At 41.6% G+C, this 20,535-nt stretch overlaps 3 protein-coding genes across 6 annotated transcripts; 2 read left to right on the top strand and 1 right to left on the bottom strand.

Moving 5' to 3' along the window:
- The first annotated feature begins 2,717 nt into the window (after nucleotides 1–2,717).
- LOC125289806 (transmembrane emp24 domain-containing protein 2) lies at nucleotides 2,718–7,897 on the top strand. Of its 2 annotated transcripts, XM_048236815.1 has the most exons (5): nucleotides 2,718–3,038; nucleotides 3,880–4,069; nucleotides 4,557–4,577; nucleotides 6,089–6,196; nucleotides 6,580–7,897. In XM_048236815.1, exons 1-5 carry the CDS (start codon nucleotides 2,859–2,861, stop codon nucleotides 6,702–6,704), a joined length of 624 nt encoding a protein of 207 aa, XP_048092772.1. In that variant the 5' UTR covers nucleotides 2,718–2,858; the 3' UTR covers nucleotides 6,705–7,897. The 2 variants fall into 2 exon arrangements, with proteins under 2 accessions (XP_048092772.1, XP_048092773.1); XM_048236816.1 differs by lacking the exon at nucleotides 4,557–4,577 and having other exon boundaries at nucleotides 2,723–3,038.
- Nucleotides 7,898–8,198: 301 nt separating this feature from the next.
- On the bottom strand, nucleotides 8,199–11,350 carry eif2b1 (eukaryotic translation initiation factor 2B, subunit 1 alpha). 2 transcript variants are annotated; one of them, XM_048236736.1, is made up of 10 exons: nucleotides 11,281–11,350; nucleotides 10,979–11,072; nucleotides 10,610–10,711; nucleotides 10,327–10,463; nucleotides 9,965–10,081; nucleotides 9,494–9,606; nucleotides 9,197–9,265; nucleotides 8,875–8,950; nucleotides 8,660–8,785; nucleotides 8,199–8,512 (listed from the first exon to the last, which is right to left on the bottom strand). In XM_048236736.1, the coding sequence occupies exons 2-10, from the start codon at nucleotides 10,989–10,991 to the stop codon at nucleotides 8,357–8,359; spliced, it is 909 nt and encodes a 302-aa protein (XP_048092693.1). In that variant the 5' UTR covers nucleotides 10,992–11,072; nucleotides 11,281–11,350; the 3' UTR covers nucleotides 8,199–8,356. The 2 variants fall into 2 exon arrangements, with proteins under 2 accessions (XP_048092693.1, XP_048092692.1); XM_048236735.1 differs by having other exon boundaries at nucleotides 10,979–11,093; nucleotides 11,281–11,315.
- Nucleotides 11,299–15,089, top strand: gtf2h3 (general transcription factor IIH, polypeptide 3). Of its 2 annotated transcripts, XM_048236734.1 has the most exons (13): nucleotides 11,299–11,404; nucleotides 11,650–11,729; nucleotides 12,065–12,171; nucleotides 12,374–12,519; nucleotides 12,814–12,873; nucleotides 13,116–13,145; nucleotides 13,242–13,270; nucleotides 13,365–13,439; nucleotides 13,524–13,577; nucleotides 13,788–13,856; nucleotides 14,140–14,275; nucleotides 14,540–14,576; nucleotides 14,711–15,089. In XM_048236734.1, the coding sequence occupies exons 1-13, from the start codon at nucleotides 11,395–11,397 to the stop codon at nucleotides 14,775–14,777; spliced, it is 900 nt and encodes a 299-aa protein (XP_048092691.1). In that variant the 5' UTR covers nucleotides 11,299–11,394; the 3' UTR covers nucleotides 14,778–15,089. The 2 variants fall into 2 exon arrangements, with proteins under 2 accessions (XP_048092691.1, XP_048092690.1); XM_048236733.1 differs by having other exon boundaries at nucleotides 13,365–13,577.
- Nucleotides 15,090–20,535: the final 5,446 nt, after the last annotated feature.

Raw genomic sequence — 20,535 nt, forward strand, 5'->3', positions numbered from 1 at the left:
AACCTGTTACCAAATTTAAATTTGTTCTGCAGGTCAGTCTGGTAGGAGCCCATTGACATCCGCACCCAAGCTAGTGCTTGGCTGCGGTCACCATGGTATTTATTTGTCACAGTATAATGGGAATGATTTCTGAAAACATGGGTAATAATGTTCTCTTCTATTCTCTCAACTGTTGGAAGAGGCCATAGTCATTTTCCATCTGTCCTGTCTGTCTTTGGGGTTGTGGGTTCTATCTTCCCTGATTAGCTCTGAACATGAATAGATAAAGCAATAACCCAACTGAGGGAAGTTTGGTTTCAATTGGATAGGACATGAAGGTAGAGTTTTACTAGGGCCTGGGATGGCCATGCCTCTCTGAGGTATCAGGGCAGGTATGTAGCTTATGGGAAATCATCACAATATAGCACTGAATCTATTCACAAAATGCAATTGAGAAAAAATGATAACATGTCACATAAGAGTCATTCCGTGTCAAATCAGAAAAAATCCAGGAAAATGGTTGCAGCGCCGACTCTGATTTTCTTCAAAGTTTGTCTACACAATGTTTAGGTTCCATAACTAAGACCTGTAAATGTTTTTGTTCAATTATATTGCTTTTATAGTCTTTTTGCCCGTGACTGTTTACACTCTCTAAAAGGCCTTATCTTGGAGGCCATGTTTGGACATTCATATCTTAAAAAGTATTATTATAGCCTAACCAAACTTTGTAGAATAGAAGACAAACATGTTCTCAGTGCAATTCAATCATTAAAGATTGTACTACAGTCTCATTGGTTTAAGTTCCTAGTTTCAGAAAAAACATGCAATCCTTCCCAAAATGTGAAGTCTCCAAAACAAAAGACCATGACAATAATAAGGATAAAACAAGGCGTGTTTGTATTTTTGTGTCATTTTCATGCAACTGAAATGGTATGTGGGGTAGGTAATAGGACCATACAAATCTATGTGGAAATAGCTAAGTATATGGACATTTAGTACCAATATAAGTCCCATTCACAGAATAAATGTATTTTACAGGTGTTTTGGGAACATAAGACCATTATGAAAGGAGCAAAATGCTATGCTGTGTTTCACCTGAGCGGGCGCTAAAATCTATTGTTTATTGTAAATGTTTATTTTGGTATTCCCAAAACAACTGGAACTACATGCATTTATTGTGTGAATGGGACTTGGTACAATATTGGTTTACACATTAAATATCCATATACTTAACTATTTCCACAGCTATTATGGTACTAGCTATCCCACATACCATTTCAGTTGCTTGCTTTTTATGAGTTGGTCTTCCACCCAAGAAAATTTGAGGAGGCTAGGGAAAATATTTGTCAAGATATTAATGCCCAAACATGGTACATGTTTTTCAAGCTGTAAAAATGAAAGAATTTCAAGGTCTGAAAAAGATATGAAGACAGAAGATTTGCACAGAAATATTTCACAGGCCTTGGTTTTAGGACCCATTGATGATATAGACAAGGTTTGAACAAAATATGAGACGTTGCAGAAACAACCTTATCTAATTTGACACGGAATGACTCATGATGCAAAAAGGGCACTGGCAAAAATTATACCTGAATATCCATGGGTACGTCATTGCAGGATCTTTACCAACAGAGGAACTTTATTGTCCTGGAAATTTACCAAGAGACTTGTCTATAAACACAAAATGCCAGGTCTTTAGGAGGAGACCTCAAAGTTTGTATCAGATGAAACAGTCTACAAATAAAGCATTAATACACTTTTAAAAATATATATATACATACACAGGAGAGATGTTACATTTCTAGTGCTATACACACAGTGACCAATTTACCGTCCAAAACAAAATCACTAACAAAGAAACTTTTGAGGGCAAAAAACACCACCAAAAGAACAGTTTCTGAGAGCATTTCACTGGGGTTAATAAGCAGGCACCTTCCGGGTGTTTCGTTGAATTAGGCCCACAACACCTCCTGAAGGCTAAACAGTAACATAACTAATAATTTAACAAATAATAATTTAACCTCTTCCTTTCAAAGACTTCCTCCTCCATCTTCAAAGGGAATAGATAACTCAATAAAGTAGTAGCCTAGGCAATGTTCTCAGAATACAACACATGTCTGGTCTCAAAGTAGTCACATCAATACACTAATAATGAGCAGGAAACAATATTTGGTTAATAGCCTAATTGACAGCAAACATTACTTGGATATTTTTGAAGGATATAAATCATACCTGCCAGTTCTGAAAACAGTTTCTTATTGGAGTTTTTCACGTGACAAATGTCAAAATAGAAATTGACACATTTGTGATGTACTGTAGGCTAAGTGTGCCTAACTTTTCCGATTAGGCTACACCAAAGAGTTGGCAACAATGAGCTCCTTGTAATGTTAAATTGGTTGTTTTTTTGTGTGTCAGTCTTGCTGGGCCTACACCCTGATAAAAGTTAACCCAGACTTTAAATAGAAAAATAAATGGGAACTTTGCTTGTGTCAAAAATATGAATGTTCTTGTCATAAACATTAGATATTGCATTAAAAAAGTAAATTTGTCATGCCAAAGATGCCTGCGTGCTGACACCCAACACATGACATGATGTGTATGCTACTGATTAAGACAATTCCACGGGCAGAAAGCACCCCATGTAATCCTACTCGATTTAGCCCTTACCATTGTGCCGCATAGTTTGTCCTTCTTTGCTTCTTGTTTGAGCCTTTACGTGGCAGTAACGCAGCGCCTTTTCATCCTCCAGTCACAATCAGCCATATACATGAAGTGACTCCTCCTCCGCAAGTCGGTGGCTTGCGAGGACTGTCTTCCTAGAATATTGTGTGCTAGCTTCCCCCTTTACTGCAAAGTGTAGTCAAAGAGAACGAGCCATCATGTTCACGCTTTCTGAAGTCATTGTTATTTTGGCAACTTTATCAGCCACAGCGTCGGGATATTTCGTCAGCATAGACGCTCATGCCGAAGAGTGCTTTTTCGAACGGGTCAACTCGGGCACCAAGATGGGCCTAATGTTTGAGGTTGCAGAGGGAGGCTTCCTGGACATCGATGTGGAGGTAAGCTAACTAGCTAGCTGGCTACCCCACAAGGATAACCAACGTCGTTGGAACTAGCCATGTTGCGACATGTCAGGCCAAGCTATCAAACGTGTCGTTAGAGAGGATGTAACATTAGCTTTTCAGGCGAAACCACGTCATGTTATGTTCAGGAAATGTTGCAGTTAGGGGATATAATACGTACTGAATGCCATTGATTAATTAATCTAGTGTAGCACGCATTGCTACACTAGCCGTAGCTAGCTAGTCATAGCCTGCCAACTTGCTTATGTCGTTTTTCCTAACAACAACATGGTTTATTAACCTCTTATGTTGTTCACATAAACGCCCAACAACTGTTGCCCCGATCTAGAGTGAAAATAAAGAAAGGCTGTGAAGTTGGATGTTACTTAACAAGCTAGCTACATAAGGCGGCTATTTTAGCGGAGAGTATTTCCTAGCATTTTGGTCTGAGCGCTAGGTAACAGCTGTTGACGTTGCTGATGTTAGACTACCTGAAACCTAACGTGAGAGTGTAAATCAAAATGGGTTGCATGCATCAGAGTGAAACGGCATCATCACGACAATAGTCATTGAGTATGCTTAGTAAGGTACGTTACTTACAACAGCTGTACGGTAACGTTGCACATGAAGTTGCCTTTGGAATGGGTGAAAGGTCTTGAGGCAAGTCCTCTGTCAGGTTACATACTGAAATATTGCATCATCTTTAAATCTTGTTCACTTTTGACAATAATTTTGGTGTCATATTGTGTTTACAGAGACTGTGGAGATGCATATAATTATTAATATGACATATCATTTTTTATTTATCTGATGTCAATGTATCCCACCACTTCCATAGATCACTGGCCCGGATGGGAAGCAGATCTATAAGGGTGACCGAGAGTCCAGTGGGAAGTACTCTGTTGCAGCCCATATGGATGGAACATACAAATTCTGTTTCAGTAACAAGATGTCAACCATGACTCCCAAAATAGTCATGTTTACCATTGATATCGGAGAGGCACCCAAAGATGGCGTGGAGACGGAAGGTAAGCTTAGCTCAGCTCCCTGTGTGTCTGCGTGTGTCTGTCTGTGTGTATGGTTGTGCTGAAATATTTGAAATTCTGGGCACAGCCTCCTAATTCAAAGACATTTTGATAACTCCCCTGCCGTGGCTGTTTATTTCAGTAGTACATGCCACAGATGAAGAAAGTTGGTGATGTGATTGCACACTGTCTCTTTATACATTGAAGGAGTTTCCTGCTAGAATCAGGAAAAGTGGAACTGATCAGCTCTCAGATGATTAAATGATCAACTCTCAGATGATTAAATGACAGATCTTACAGATCTAACTAATGGAAGTTGAGGTAGTCTGTCTTTCTATCATTGTTTATTCATGCTAAATGTTGTGCTGAACATCATCTTGCAAAGATGGTCCTTGCTGCCCTTTTTTTCTTGCTTCCTCTCCTTGTCATCCCTCTTACTCTGTTCATTCCTCCTCTCTTTCTTCCCTTAATTCTTCCTTCCCTCCTTCAGTTGGTGGTGACACCTGGGATGGTATGTTAACCCAACTGCATGGATTTGCAAATCACCGAGGGACTCACTGTGTGACTGTAGACTGTTGCTGTGTTGAAAATTGCTGTCTTTAGGCAAGCTGAACAATGGAAATGTGTGTGTTCACTACTAATTGTCAACGATGATATGCTGTTAAAATTACTTATTGCTAAGGACCTGCAAAATAGTGTTCAAGTGATAATTTAATAGTTTTTGTAATGAAGCATTTTTTATTTTACTGTTTAGTTGTTAGTGTGTCAGGACAAAACATGATCTATTGAACACTATTGCTGTTTTCACTAACAGGTCAGAATGTCTTTACTAAGTAAAGGCTTATCTGCAAGAGACCTTGATGTCTTAAAGACTTGAGAGGACTTGTGGGTTTGTCTGTGTGCTAGGCACTGAAGTCAGACTAACATGAATGGGTTGAAGTTGTTTTTTTATGGTTTTTGTTTAGTTTGTTTTAACTAAGTTGTGCCTCACCACTAGCCTGGCTAATTCCAGACCACTTCTCAAATCTCGATTGAGATTGAGAATGGGTCTGGGGACACTTCATTCACCTCTGATTTTTTAGGGGCGGAACTAGCAATGAAATTAAACTTGAATTGGTGCATTCTACTCTTACCCAATCTTTTCGGAAGTAGAGCAAAAAACATCTTTCTTGTAAAGAACAGTTTAAAATGCAGTTATTTACTCAATTCCAAAGAAAATGCATTTCCAAGACTGTTTCAATCCGCAAACTTCTATCATTTCACTATAATGAAGTGCGCTTTTCTGCATGTTTTTACTCGCATAGCGTGTGAATTTCAACAGGGTAGGGTCGTCTCAAATTAAACACCAACTCCGTGCACTTAACAGAAATGACAATCATAACATTTAAACATAACATTACTGGTGTTAAAATGCAGTTTGAATGCTCTTGTGCACTCATTAGATATCGAAAGTACAGAAGTATGCAAATTGGAACATGGTGCATATCTTAAACACAGACACAATCAGTGCAGCCATTGGTCTTATTGAACATGCTGTCTGTCATCTTATAAAGCCTGCCACATGCCAGATAAGCGGGTTTGATTGGTTCTTCCGTTTTTTGGGTGATTCGGAAATCGGCTTCAATGGGTTGGTCTCCAGGCGGAACGGCAGAGTAACAGGTTCGTCTGGGTTCACCCAGGCTTCTTCTTCACACAAAGCCTGTCTTTCTGTCAAATTAACCATGATACTTGATTGAAGGATGGGTGTGATCAATGATCACCAAAGATCAGTGGCTGGGGAAAAAAGCAAAACAAAACCAGAATATTTTTGAACACTCCGTGCCTGCTGCACATGTACAGCTTGCATGTAAAGCTTACGGGCTGCCACTCGGTAGACTGAGAAATGAGTCTGATGAAAGAGGAAACTCGACACCAAAGCAGTGGACTAGTAATGTGTGTGAATTGCGTAAGAGCGGCCGTTCGAGCAGTCCCACACACTCCCACTGACACGCCGCGTTCTCCGTGTGCTTTTCTCCCTCACAGCCCATCAAAACAAACTGGAGGAGATGATCAACGAGCTGGCCGTGTCCATGACTGCCGTCAAGCACGAGCAGGAGTACATGGAGGTCCGTGAGAGGATACACAGAGCGAGTAAGAGCCCTTCACCCTCTGAGTCCACCTACTGGTCAACTGTTTGCATTTGATGCTTTTTATAAGTGATGTTTACCTGCTTCAGCCACTGCTGCTAGTTGACAAGTGGGAGTTCATGCTAAGCAAGTAGTTATCATGGTATAAAGTTTATGTTTTAAGCCAGTGTGCTGCATGTAATCTGACCTTATGGTATGGTCATCGTACTTTTGACTGTGTGATTATTGTTTCGTTTTTTTTATGACAAATATTGTGTCTGTCGGAATTACAATTAAAACTGACTGTTTTCTTTATATTTGGCTTTTTGATGTTTCATCATGCAACTGAAAGAATCAAGTTGTCAGTGCATTCCTAGATCTCATGTTTTTATTTGTGTTCTTTTCTAGTCAATGACAACACAAACAGCCGAGTGGTTCTCTGGTCCTTCTTCGAGGCGCTGGTCTTGGTTGCCATGACATTGGGACAGATTTACTACCTGAAGAGATTTTTCGAAGTGCGGAGAGTTGTGTAAAATCTTGGTTTTACATGTAAGATTTTTTTACTCCAAAAGTGTGCTCCCCCCCATCAACTGGTACCATTTGCAGAAAAATAAATTTGAAAATGGTCCATGGCCACGCGGCAAGATTGGAAATTGTCCGGACCCCAGGAAATGGTCTCTCCCCACCTTCCGCTCTCTCTCCGTCTTGAAATAAAAATGTTTTTCTTTTTGTTGCCCTTGTTACTTTTAGTAGTCACCCAGTTAACAGTGTAAAAACAAACTGTCCTCAGACCCTTGTTATGAAGACTAACTCTCTGCTGTTATGGGGTGATATTTTTTTCATGTTGTCACTATTTTATTAGTCAAAAATGTCATGAATTTGAGGGATGCTGTATCCTTTGCTACAACAGTGGGTGGGACAGGGAGGGCCTGCAGATGTTGTGTGGACTTTGAACGTGCACTTTGGGGAATGGCGCCATTTTTAAGAAGTTCAGTTTTAGTTGTTGTTTAGTTAATGAAAAGCAATATGTTGGGTATGTGGGAAGGGGTGGCTATTAATGTAAATCCTGCTTTTCCTTTTGTTTTGTTTCTGTACTCGCTTATCTTCTCAATGCCTTCTGTGCCATCATCCGAACAGCCCTCTCAGTCGGTTTCAACAAGCTTGCGAAGGTCACTTTGCCATCACTGGTCAAGGGGGGGTTTGCGAATGTCAGGATCAGTCCTGCCTGATTTCCTCCAAACTCCGTGTGCAAAAGCTGTGACGTGTCCCTAGAAATCCAGCCATTCAAACCCAACTTGACCACCCAAGTTTAAATTCAAAGTGAAGTTTGGCAACTTTGAGTTTAAAAGTTCTGCTCACAAAGGCACATTATGCATACACTTTGAATCATTTTTGGTTGGTGGAACTAGGAACTTGGCTTTTTCTTTTTTTTTTTTTTTTACTGGGGTGAGTGGTACATTATTATGGACACACTGGGATGTAGACAGTAATTGCTTGAGCTTCAGTATTGAACCATGAAATGGCGAAATTTATCCAACTGTAATTTTGTACAAATGTTAAGTTTATTTCAATATATGTGTGAGGGAAGCTGCGGTTTCTCTCTATTGTGTTGGGGAAAAGAGTTGATTTGGTTGAAACAACAGGGAGGGACAAATCTTTGGAATTGATGCTAATCTGAAGTTGTCAAGGTGTGAAGTTCAAACATGACCTGGCTTTAATTGGGGAATCACGTGTCTTGTTTCTTCTTTTCAAAAGGACCATAATCATTCAACTTCATACAAATACACATTTATCTATCAACAAATGGTGATAATGATATTTAAAAGTGCTGAAGAATAATTAAAGGATGTATGGGCTAACCATGTCTATAACTGAAAAAACACCTTCAATGTGATGGAACTGCTGTGTCTAGACTGTAACATATTTGCTATGTCAACACTAATATTTATGTAGACAAAAACGTTTTGAAAAAATTAGAAAGGCTCCAAGCAGTCACAATGATTGCCAATGAAGAAATGACACAAGAGTCTCCTGATATTCTGGTTTTATTTTACACAAGAAGCTTGCAAAACAAGTGGAGTCACCCAGGCCAAAGCACCATCAGCAGAGAAGGCATAGCACAGCTGCCATTAAGTGCACAATGGTCATCCCCCTCTCTCTATTGATCATGTAGGATGGGAAAGACTCATAGGTAAATCTTGATGAGTTCGTCACTGATGGCTGACGGAGTGAGAACTCCCAGGTCGGTGAACAGCAGGGTGATGAGGGAAGGAGGGGTGTAGTCAACCATAGGGTGCTCTTTGTCCAGGTCTTCAGCTGTTTTAAGGGTGTGAGCTTTGTACTAAGGGAAGAAAAGAGACTCATTGTTAAAGGAAAGCAGTTACTTGCAAGTGCATAGAACAAAGTTAAAGTAAGAATAGTCCTCGTTTTAGGCCTCCTATGTCAACAACACTAGGTTTCTATAACAAATGAACCAAGAACAACCAACCTTAAATCGATCAGGAACATCTTGCTGGTTGAGGGGATAGAGCCTGACAAACTTGAAACTCTCTGCCACCACGTAGAATGGCTTATTATGGGCTTTAGAACACACTGCCATCTGATAGGTGCCAATCTGTGACAAGAACATAAATGATTTGCAACGGTACTTTAATGTAATATTGTGTCATTGCGATCTTTGTGTGATCTGAGTGTGCTACTCACCTTATTAATTATGCCTCCACTCTCCACAACTCCTTCTGCTCCAACTATCACAAGGTCTACCTTCTCCATTACATAGCTGACAAACACACAGAGAGGACATACATGGACTGTGCAATTTTGTTTCCACTTTGTCTTCTTATGAGTGAAAATAAAAAACAGAGTTTTAGTCCAAGTCAGTGGTGAAATATACAGAGCAATTCAAGCACAAGTTAAGTACACTGACAGACCAGCAATGACTCTATTGTACTGTAAAATGGAAGGAGAAATCTGCAATCCGGTTTCTCGGATGAGGTGGTGAACATCTGGACTTCAATCCACTCACCCCACTGCAGCATCCAGGATAACTGTGACTGGGATATTTAGCTTCCGTAGCTTCTCGGCCATCTGATTTCTGTGGAAATAAATTAAAGTTTTTAATTGGTTATTGGTCTATAAAGTTATATTGTGTTATCTCAATTTAAAGACGCATGTAATTAATGGTTCTGTTTTAGGGGATGTTGACAAGGGAAACCATTTCCATACTTTGCTTCAACATCACCTACAGTATATTGCAAGATGGCCCAAAACACACATTTCTTGACAGGCCTTTCCTAAACAGAGTTGTTCCATGGATAATTACCCTGAGGAGTCTGGTTGGGACTCTGTAACATAGACGCTAAAGCGCTTCTTATCCGCTGCCACATTCTCCAGCACTTTCAGAACCACCCGGGATGATGAGTGGGTCAGGATTTTCTACAACATCAACACGGGGACATTAGCTCAATCACAAATCCTGCATTTACTGTATATCAAGAAGACATTGGCGTACTACCTCCTTGGGCTGAGACTCACCACGGGGACTTCATGATTTCAGTTTAATTACGGTTTCATAAGATCATGATTTAGCAAAAACAAAGGCATTTGGCTTGCTCAAAAAACAACACAGATGTGAAATTCTCAGTGCTGTGCACTGACTGGACTCTGACAGCTCCTGAATGGTCAGAATAGTAGCCCATCAAATGTCTCACATTTTTTGTTGATCTCTGACCCTTTCACCAATTCTGGCTATCATGACAAAACAGTTGTGGAAGAAAAGGTTGTTTGTACTCACAGCTCCATCTTTGATGAAATTGTGGCAAAGTTTGGCCACCTTGTTTCTGGAGAGTGAGATCTTCTTCAGGAACAGTTCCCCTCTTTCAACCATCACCTTTTTGCACTGAGAGAGGTCCTGAAATATTGGAGAATGGAAATGTAATCTGTTTGTTTACTTTTTCACCAAATTAAACTTAACATTTTTCACCAATTTCACCAAAAAGAAACTGTGGGGTTTGTGATGTACAGTATGTGTGTGGATGTGTGTATTCAATTAAATCCCATTTTATTTTATTTATATAGCACCAACGATAGCACAAACTCAATTTCGGTCTAAACAGAAACCAGAACCTGAACTGCATGTGGATAAATGGTGCTAACCGGATGTTCCAGTGATGTGAGGGTGATGAAGCGGAGGAAGAGCTCTCCTCCTGAGGACACTGCCACTGAGGAGTCTGCCTCCTGCAGCCGGCCGATGGCCCGTGTCATGTTCTCTCTCAGGCCCAAGATTGTCTCACCTGGGGATGAGGACAGGACAGGACAGGACAGAACTCTCATCAGTTAGTTAGTCAGTCAGTTTGGCAGATCAGAGAGTAAGAGACAGAGAAACAGTGATGGGTAGTCACTTAATAGGTCAAGGAGTCCAATGGATATAATCACTAACTTTGGTCTCTTTTCAGGAACTCCAGGAGAGAGCGAATTGCGGCCACTGCTGAGGCAACATCTGGATCTTGACTCATTTGAGTTCTGAAGTATTCCACTAACTCTGATGACACAAAACACAAACAATTGTAAGTGGTCAAATCTGTCAGAAGCAGCAGTCATGCCTTTACCATGAATCTCAGGAACAATCTACCAAAAAAGTTACTGGATTTGTAACATAAAGCCATAATGTGTTTAAAATTGTACTTTCAAACTGACCTCATTTGCATACCATGTGAACAGCATCAGGAGATGTCAGTAACGTGTATGAGCTGAGCTGAGCATTTTCAGAACCTGTGCATACTCCTGACATTCATACAGTTCAGCTTACCTCCTTCATCCATTTTGCCCACCAGATCTGACCAATGAAGAGACCCGAAAACTGAAGAATAGAGTAGTATGCGGGATACGCGCCTTATTTGCGTCTGAAACAAAATAATAGTTGTCTACCTGATGTTAGCTAGCCTGTCATTACACTACACTAGCTGTAACGCTTGCTAACAGTTTCTGACGCAACACAGGGACACTATTCTGGTAAATTCCACGTCAAAACGTTTAACTGTGAACAAACATCAGTTTTCTGAAATGGCTATCAATAAACGATAAAACAAAGGACTGTTAAACAATTCTTACTATTTAGTTATATAGCAGCTGTGCTGTGTGTTCTGCATGTTCTGTGAATGTTTCGTCTCATTGAGATGACGTCAGATTTACGCCATCAAGTCGTCGCCGTGGCTTAAAGCTGTGATGGCTTCAGGTTTGTAGCTGTGAAACTTCATACCAAACTTCTGTTTTTGTTGTTACCTAAAATTATATGGCTAATTGTATCACGTAAAGAAATGCATAAACTCCTTGACACTGCACCACTGTCGAACAGTGGCATAACTTGGTTCGCATAGATAGAATAACGTTATCCAACTGGCTAGCCTTTGCTAGCTATTTGTTCTCATGTAACTGAACTTTTATTTAATTATAAATGTATATTTTTACCTCTTTTTTTAGAAGACGAAGTTAGTCTTCTGGTCATCGTACTTGACGTGAATCCAATATGGTGGGGGCAGCAAACGCAACGACAACCAGAGGTTGGTTAAGTCATAACTTACTGTACAATATTGTGCTGAAATAGTAGGCTAAGGTGCCTTGGTTCGCATCACAGTCAAGCATATGTATGTATGCATAAAACCAGTGATTTGATGGAAACTGATATACATTTTGGAATAGTGGGAACAGTAGGCTAAACATAATTGTGAAGATACGTCAAGCTAAATGTTACTTGGGATAATTTTGCTGTGAACTGAGATACAGTCGGACTCGCTACGTGTAGAAAGATAGTTATTTCTTGTATTAGAGTTCTCCGTCTATAAACAAACAACAAAATACTCAGTTTGATAGCATCTAACTATTCTGTGTTTGTTAGTTCACCCTGTCAAAATGCCTGGATGCTGTGATGGTCATGGGTAACTCTCACCTGATCATGACCAGGACCAACAAACTGGCCATCATTGCAAGCACCTGTCAGGAGAGGTACATTTTGTTGAACCAGAGAATAATCATCTTCTCTCAGAGAGAGCAGCTACATAATACAGTGGTAGCCTGTTACTATTTATGTAAGTAGTATGTGACATATTTGTCTCTTTGTCTCTCTCTCTCTCTCTCTCTCTCTCTCCCTCTTTCTCTCTGTCACTTTCTCTCTTCATCCCTCCCTCATGCTCTCCTTTTCTCTCAGTCATTTCCTGTTTCCCAGTAAGCACTGGAGTGCTGGCGATGGCACTGGGGATGACTCTGTATCAGCTGGTGGCGATGGCAAATATGAGCTCCTTTCGGTTGCTAATGACTTTATGGCAGAGGAGATAAGGGCTCTCATAGCACGGAGTAAGTGTCATTGTGTCACACGAGTGTCTTGAGTAGAGAAACACAGACAGATTTGGTCCACTCTTTGAAAAGTGTGATGGAGCCTGGAGAACCAATGTCAAAGGCATTTAGCCATGTAAGAGAAAGTATGTAGAAGTAACAGATCTCTGAAGGCCATATCCATGCACACACAGGCAAGGCGTTATTTAATTGTCTGCCCAGTTCCTATAAGTGTCCCTTGGCCTCCTGTCCTAAACCTTCTCTAGTAACACAATAAAAATAGAGTGTAATAATAAGATATATTTTCTTCCACAGTGGAGGTGAAAGACCAGACAGACACGTTGTTAGCTGGAGCCCTTGCCAAGGCCCTGTGCTGTATCCTTTCATAATGGAGAGATCCTTTAAAACAGTGGCTCTCAATAGGAGATCACTGCCCACAATGGGGGCCTCAGGGCGCTGCCATATAATGAGCCTAATGTATCAAGTGAGACTCCTTTATCCACTTTTGCAATGTTATTTAAACATATTATGTATAATTATGTTTGGGGGTTTTTGCTCAAAAACTCCATTATGAAAATGTGTAATTAGCTCATCTGTCCTTAATATTATACATTCAGACATACATCGTCTCTCAAAACAACTGGCAGGTAACATTTGCTAGCACATACTGTACGCATTCCATTGTATTTAAAATTCAAATGTGAGATGTGATGGTCTTTAATTCTATTGTTTATTTTCCTTAGCTGGCCAGGACATGACGTCCAGAATATTGGTAAGGTCTTACTGCAGTCAACAGAATGAATAGTTAATGGTGTAAATAACAATAGTGGAATTGATAACTGATGTATTAATTTGATGTTTATTAGGTGATAAAAGCAGCAGAAGACTGTGCTCTGCAGTACATGAACTTCATGAATGTGATCTTTGCTGCTCAGAAACAGGTGAGATGTCCCTCTCATCCCCTCTGTTATTCTCTCTATCATTGTGCCTTAATTTCTCCTAGTTTTGTGTTCCTTCTGTTTCAGGGTGTCCTTATAGATGCTTGTGTGCTCGACTCCGACTCCGGGCTCTTACAACAGGTGTGTCATTAAAAGCGTCAATCATTTAAAGCCTCTATGACCTCTTATTTAATTCTCCATGTGTAAAACCTGAGCCTTTCCTATCTAATCTTTCCCTTCAGAGTGCACTGCCACCTTGCTTGATATTACTCTCTCTTAATTGCCATCTGTATACCTATATTTATTAGTAGACCACAGAAAACTTTAACCACCATTTTTTGTTTCTTTCAGGCTTGTGACATAACAGGGGGTTTATACCTCAAAATACCACAACGGGTTGCCCTCACACAATACCTGTTGGTGAGCATCTACAGCGAGGTTAAACACCACCACACAACCATAACTGACTATCCTAAGCAAACCCACATAAGTACTGGCATATCTCGTATCTAAACACAGGTTAAAAATAACCCAGAATCTCAGAATTTATTTATGTTTTGCCAAAAATAGGGATGTTGGACGTTTTATGTTATTACACTTGTTGAAGCTGGAAATGGTATTTAAACTGAATTGGTATTTGAAGTACACAGTCTAAGCTTGAGGACTCCTTGTTTAAGCCTGAATGTTGTCTCTGTGTTGCCAGTGGGTGTTCCTGCCTGACTCTGAGGAGCGCGCCCAGCTGGTGCTGCCACCATCGGTCCACGTGGACTACAGGGCCGCCTGCTTCTGCCACCGCAACCTCATCGAGATCGGCTATGTCTGCTCTGTCTGCCTGTCTAGTAAGGACTTGCTTTAGCCTAAAATAGACTAGAATACATATTAGACATTAGAGAAGAATATAGTATCTAGGCATATTCTCCATTTACAAATAGCTAGAAGTATTTTAGATTCCTTTTCTCCATGATCTCATTTTTAAAAGCTAATCCTCTTTACCCATATAAACAGGTAAAATGAATGATCGCTCAAGGAGAAATAAATGCCTGTTTTTAATGTTTCAGTGCATCTTTGCAGTCCTTCATTCAAATGTGTCTTGTCCTTTTTAGTATTCTGCAACTTCAGCCCAATCTGCACAACATGCGAGTAAGTACATAGTCAATGTAGATCAAAAGATGCATAGATAAAGTCCATAATGATACAGTTCAGCTCTGTCACTATCCCACATGCTCCAGTGTCTTCTTCATGTCCACCTGTTTGTCTCTGTCTCCAACCCCTAGAACTGCCTTCAAGATCCCGCTGCCTCTGATCAAGGCCAAGAAGAAGAAAGTCAAGCCAGTGACGTGACTCCGGTGGTCACCTGCACGGTGTGCCCACATGAGGACCTTTATTTGTGTGTGTAATTGTAATGCCTCAGCACTGGATGCGTCTCGGTGTAGGAGGCCATGTTCCTGAAGAGGTCTGGAGGTGTTGTCATGGACTATTTTCAAATGGCTCAGTCAGCAATTACTGAGGGGTGTTGTTTTCTAATTCTATTGTACTACCTACTCTTTAAGTTAAACTGAACTGATGGTGCCTGTACACGCATGCACACGCACGCACGCACACACACACACATATACACATACACACGCACACACACACACACACACACACACACGCTACACTCACATACACACACACACACACTACACACACACACACACGCTACACTCACAGACACGCACACACGCTACACTCACATACACACAGACACACACACACACTCACACATTGTGAACAGGCTAGTGGCTCATATTTTTAAGTCCATTTAGAGATGCTTGAGTTGAGGGAAGGGAGGGTTTAAAGAGGAAGCCTTCATTAGTGTTTCCTATTGTTATTGTTAGCATGAGACTTGACCTCTTTTACAAGCACACCCCTTCCTGGCAGATATTATGTTCTTGCCAGGAGCCGTTCTACTCTTCCCCACTTGCCAGTATAATCTAATTAATATATTATCTACCCTGAAGGAGTGTTAATAAGGACATCCGTCGGTCATCAGCTTAAGGCTCTGTTGGGGCAAATGTATTGGTTTGCTCATGTTTCGTAATGTGTATTTTAGTTGTCATTGCTTACTGTAATTTTGTAAAAAAAAAAAAAAAAAAAATGAATAAAGAGCTTTGAAAGCAAAGGTCATAAAAAAGACATTTGATCCCATCAGTCAGAAAAACCAAGCCCAGGAATGTAACGCAGTCAGAGGAGAGACCTAAGTCAAACCATGACACGTCTTTTATTGCCTCATGAGCAAACACTGGCACACTAGCCAAGATGCCAGTTGACAAGATTCAATATACTTAAATCAATCAGATAAGAGAACACTGCTCACGTCCATTTCAGGAAAACGTTAATGACAGTTCCTTCTCTACTCCTGTAATGTGAAACTGTGGCATTGTGAGGGAAGTTGCCTTAAGGACCAGCTGATGGAGAAGATGCTTGTGTCCGGGAAGCGGGATGCTGAGTGGAAGTGCTAGCAGCTCGGGCGGTTGCCGGCAGGCAGCAGGCTTTGAGGCTTCTGGGAAGGCATGTGAACGCTAGCCTGAGTGTGGCGGCTACAGGAAGCACTTCCCACATCCCTGCCAAGCTCCTTCCAGTCAGGATGACTGTGCATAAGAGACCTTTCTCTAGTATTCACCAGCCTTGTCTTTGTGCCCTTGGTTTACGGCCTGAAGGACAGTTTGGACGACACTGACGATGTCATTGTCAGCTTTTGAATGCCCAGTCCCAGCAGACAGAGTGATACTGAGGGATTGTGAGGATTAAATGGCCTACATTGTAATTAGATTTGAGTCGAGGTTAAAACTAGTAATGAAAAGAAGCTGCTTCCAGAAACCATTTCACAAAGCTTTTTTGTAACCTGACCATCTATTAAATATGGAGAAATTCTGGCTGCAGCAATTGCATTGACAAGTCATTAGTTTTGACAGTGAAGCACCACACAAGTGTATATTACATTCATGTAAACATTTCAATTTCAGTATTTCTATTTTCTTTTCAATATTGCAACTTTTCCTTATTAGTACGCTGTTTCACCACCAGGAGGCAGAGTAGACCAGCATATTTACTGGTCTTTGTCTTCTCTCTCTGCAACTGCTGCTTGAGAGCACTTCCTCTCACACAAAAGAGAACCTTTGTCCTTGTGTGTGTTTGCATGTAGAGCCTAAGGCAAGGGGCGCAGCTAAGCTAAAAGAGGCGCGGATGAAGACAGATGCACCCATTCTGCACAATTTTATTGTACTAAAATCATTTTAGAATTATTGCACTGCTGCCACTGATAGGTCAAATATCAAATCTAATTTTATGACTGGGATCTTCATGCTTTGGTATGACTGCCTGCCTAGAGCATCCAGGACAGCTGTAGAACTGGAAGAACAGGAAGGGGAAGAGGACATGGGCTCAGATTCCAGTATTGCGCTAATGGATCCATCCCTAGTGTGTGTGTGTGTGTGGGTGGTACTGCCTAAGATGGTTAGTCACCCAGCCCATCTCTGTTTAGCATGACACATGGCGAGCATGTGCAATGTGTGTGTGTGTGTGTGTGTGTGTGTGTGTGTGTGGCACCATGCATGGTATTTGTGCAGATTTACTCATAAAGTGAGCTGCGGACTTCGGCTCAATCCAGCATGGATGGTACTCTCTGTCTTCTTGCATTCCTTGCACGGCGACTCATTAGGTTGATCGCTGGTCCCGAGTGTGGCCTTGCTGTTCTGCCATCCTAATACTGAAAGTCTCAATTATGCACAGCAACAGCTGGATGTAGCCTGGACCCAGTATAGCACGCTAGCATTGAATGGCATTCTCCTTTAGTTATCAGTATGCATACTGTAATCCATGTTTCTGTAACCTTATCCGAAGTATTGGTCAGTTCTTGCCCTATGCTATGACTGTAAGCCAGTGGTAGCCCTATTCGAGGACCACTGGGAAATTGCTAGGTCTTGCCATTATTCAAAAACCACCAACCATTCACTGAGCATATCATGAGTTGCTCTTTGGTGGTCACTAATCATGTATGACAGGCAGTGGCAAAGACATGCATGTCAGCCTTTCGTATTCAGATAAGTGTGATTGCTGTACCCACTGCTTTGAAAAGCCTCTGGTTCGCCATGTTCCTGGCCTAGAATTGTTTACAATTTATTTTCCAACCACAAAGACACCATGTGATGTTCTCTCACTCAGGAGCAGGCTCACTTTTAATCCAATTTCACCCCTCTGTGTTGCTAAGTGATCTGTGGAACATCTTTTTAAAGCTGATTTTCCCCTTTAAAACCTCATATTCATGGTTTATTTGAGGTAATGTCTTTGTCAGGACATGTACAACCTGAGCCACTCAATACATATTTACCAAGAAACCCGCACGACTTTCTTCTTTTAGCCTGCAGCCTTGTAATGGGAAGCCACACAGCATACGGAGAACCCATCACAAACACAAACACACACACACTTTTCCTCTTTCAGGCTCTGCAAACACATGATGATTATTTTTACCACTTATTGATTATATATCTAAAACGTTCTCAGTATCTCATTACTGATTTGTAATGCATGCATTAGATTGCATTGATATGGGCTTCTCTGCTGTTGGCAGGACATAATAGCCTTAGGTCAGTAGACTGATAGTGTCAAAGTGGACCTGGCAGGCAGGCCACAGTGACTCACTGTACACCCCAGGCACTGTTGGGAATATTGTAATGATCTATTGTTAGACTCATAGCTAACATATTTCTGCTGGTTAGGTCACATCAATCCTCAGTCACACACACATTGTTGTCTGTAGGCCCAATGTCATTCATTAGGTAAAACATTCCAGAACTGTGCGTGTGCACGTGTGTGTGTGTGTGTGTGTGAGAGAGAGAGAGACCACGGCCACAGAGCACTTTCTCTCCTCCACAGCAGTGTGTGTGAGTGCTGAAGAGCAGGGTGCTTTGAGGTCAGAGCGTCGGAAGAGTGTAAGCTCGACCGCCTCTCCTCTTACGGTAAAAGCCTTGCAGGGGGGGGGGCTTTCGTGCATCTTGCTTTCAAGAAAAGGAAACCAGCATGCCTCATAGAAAACTACCTCATAGAACACTTCAGTGCCAAATAGTCCAATGGTCAGTAGTACAATTCTTAGTAAGAGTCAGTTCTGCTCCTCTCAAATGACATTTATAGTGACAACACCAGGGGATGTGACATAAAGGGCTTGAATCTCTACTTAAAAGCCTCCTTCTAAAAGCTTCATGCAGATATTTGCAGGTCCACAAAACAAAGTTATGCAGACATCTGAATACCTCCACCAAACAGCAGGTATGTTTATGATACATAAAATAGGAACTCTTACACTCTCAAGACAGAGAGAAATTTGTTCGCACCAGTGTTGGGAGTGCCCTGAGTAGCCCTTTGGAGTAGCAGCTTGGTGGTAATGAATTCACCCCCAAAATGTCTCGTTTTCCAGTGACATGCAAAGCAGGTGCAATAAGCCAGGGCAGTTCGGACGTCTTGGTCAAAGTTTACTTTTCTGCAGAAGTGAAAAGTGTGGCGATGGTCTGGAGAGATTTCCTAGCACACAGAAACCACACACACACACACACACACACACACACACACACACACACACACACACACACACATTCTTGTAACTTAGATGAGAAGTGAGTGTTGGAGCAAGTCAAATGTGCTAATGGTTTTATTTCTCCTCACTCTCACTTCTCTCCCTTTTCACATTCTAACTCTCTTTTTCCATGTTTGCACAAGCGGTGTTCTTCCTTCAGAGCAAAACGAGTGGGATTTAGCAGTAAACCGTGTTTTTTGTGCACTGATGATGATGTCCTTTGCTTTGCTTATGACTGGGTGACCACGTCAGAGCTCAGTAAGCCTCTCAGGCCCTCAGAAACTGTTTTTCCAGTGATGGGGTTTCCCCCCTGTTACACCCAAAGGCCTCTGATGACCTCTAACAGATGCTGGACCTCTCCAAATCACCCACCAATGAGTGGAAGCAAAGACTGTGTTTCCAGTTAAATCCTCTTTGACATCATCATGGAAATATTGAGATGCCTCTTTTATCTTTAACACCTCTCCACCTATTCAAAAATGTCCATTTGGAGAGAAGCATCTGGGAAATACCTAAACATAAACAAACATAAAGCTAAAGATAAACATAACCCAAAAGATAAAGACCAAATATAAACATAAAATATAAACAAAACATAAAAAAACTATTATTTGACATACACATCTGACAGTTGTCCTTTCTATGTTCTTTTTGTTAGCCATTAGAGCTTCAAAAGTGTCCTTCAAGACCTGACAGTTTGACCCATGGAGGAGGAGCAGGACTTCCCCAGCTGAGGGGGGTCTGTCCAGGGTGAGGGAGCAGGGGGCCGCCCAGAGGAGACAGGAGTCTGAGTGGCGCAGCTGCCGCTCCAGTGCTGTTACACCCCGAGGGCCTGGCGGGGCAAAGACAGCCAAGCACTGCGCCACTCTACCTGCTGCCCTCAACATACTGCTGGATCAGGTTTCACAGCCCACATACATACACAACCACACACACACACACACAGAGAGAGAGAGAGAGAGAGAGAGAGAGAGAGAGAGAGAGAGAAGCAATCCACCCACACACACACACAGAATACACACACAGAGACACACAAACACAGTTTAGTGAGTCACCGTAAAAAGCCACCCAACAACAGTCTACCGTTGCTGCCCCCGGGGGAGTGAGGAGAGGTGAGTCAGGGCTCTGGGCTTGCCGGGGGAAAGGCCGCTTGTAAGCACCATGCTTTGTGTGGATGGCGAACAGTGCCTCTGAATAGACAAGGCCTGTAAAGGGGGCTTTTTCCTCCCCTTCCTGTCAGGACCATCTGCCTGCCTGGATGCAGCAGCGGCTGGGGAGGAAGCTGCTGGGTCATGCTGGAACATGAGCCGAGGGCACTCTCAATAGATAGCCATTACTCACTCAGGGCTGTTGCTCAGCTAATTAGCTGTCTTCAGCTTGCATGCAGTGTCTCTGTTTTTCTATCCATCTATCTATCTTTCTTTCCCCTTGGGGATCAATAAAGTATCTATCTATCTATCTATCTATCTATCTATAACTGATCTA

The sequence above is a fragment of the Alosa alosa genome, chromosome 24 (genome assembly GCF_017589495.1).
Source record: "Alosa alosa isolate M-15738 ecotype Scorff River chromosome 24, AALO_Geno_1.1, whole genome shotgun sequence".
NCBI lineage: Eukaryota > Metazoa > Chordata > Actinopteri > Clupeiformes > Clupeidae > Alosa > Alosa alosa.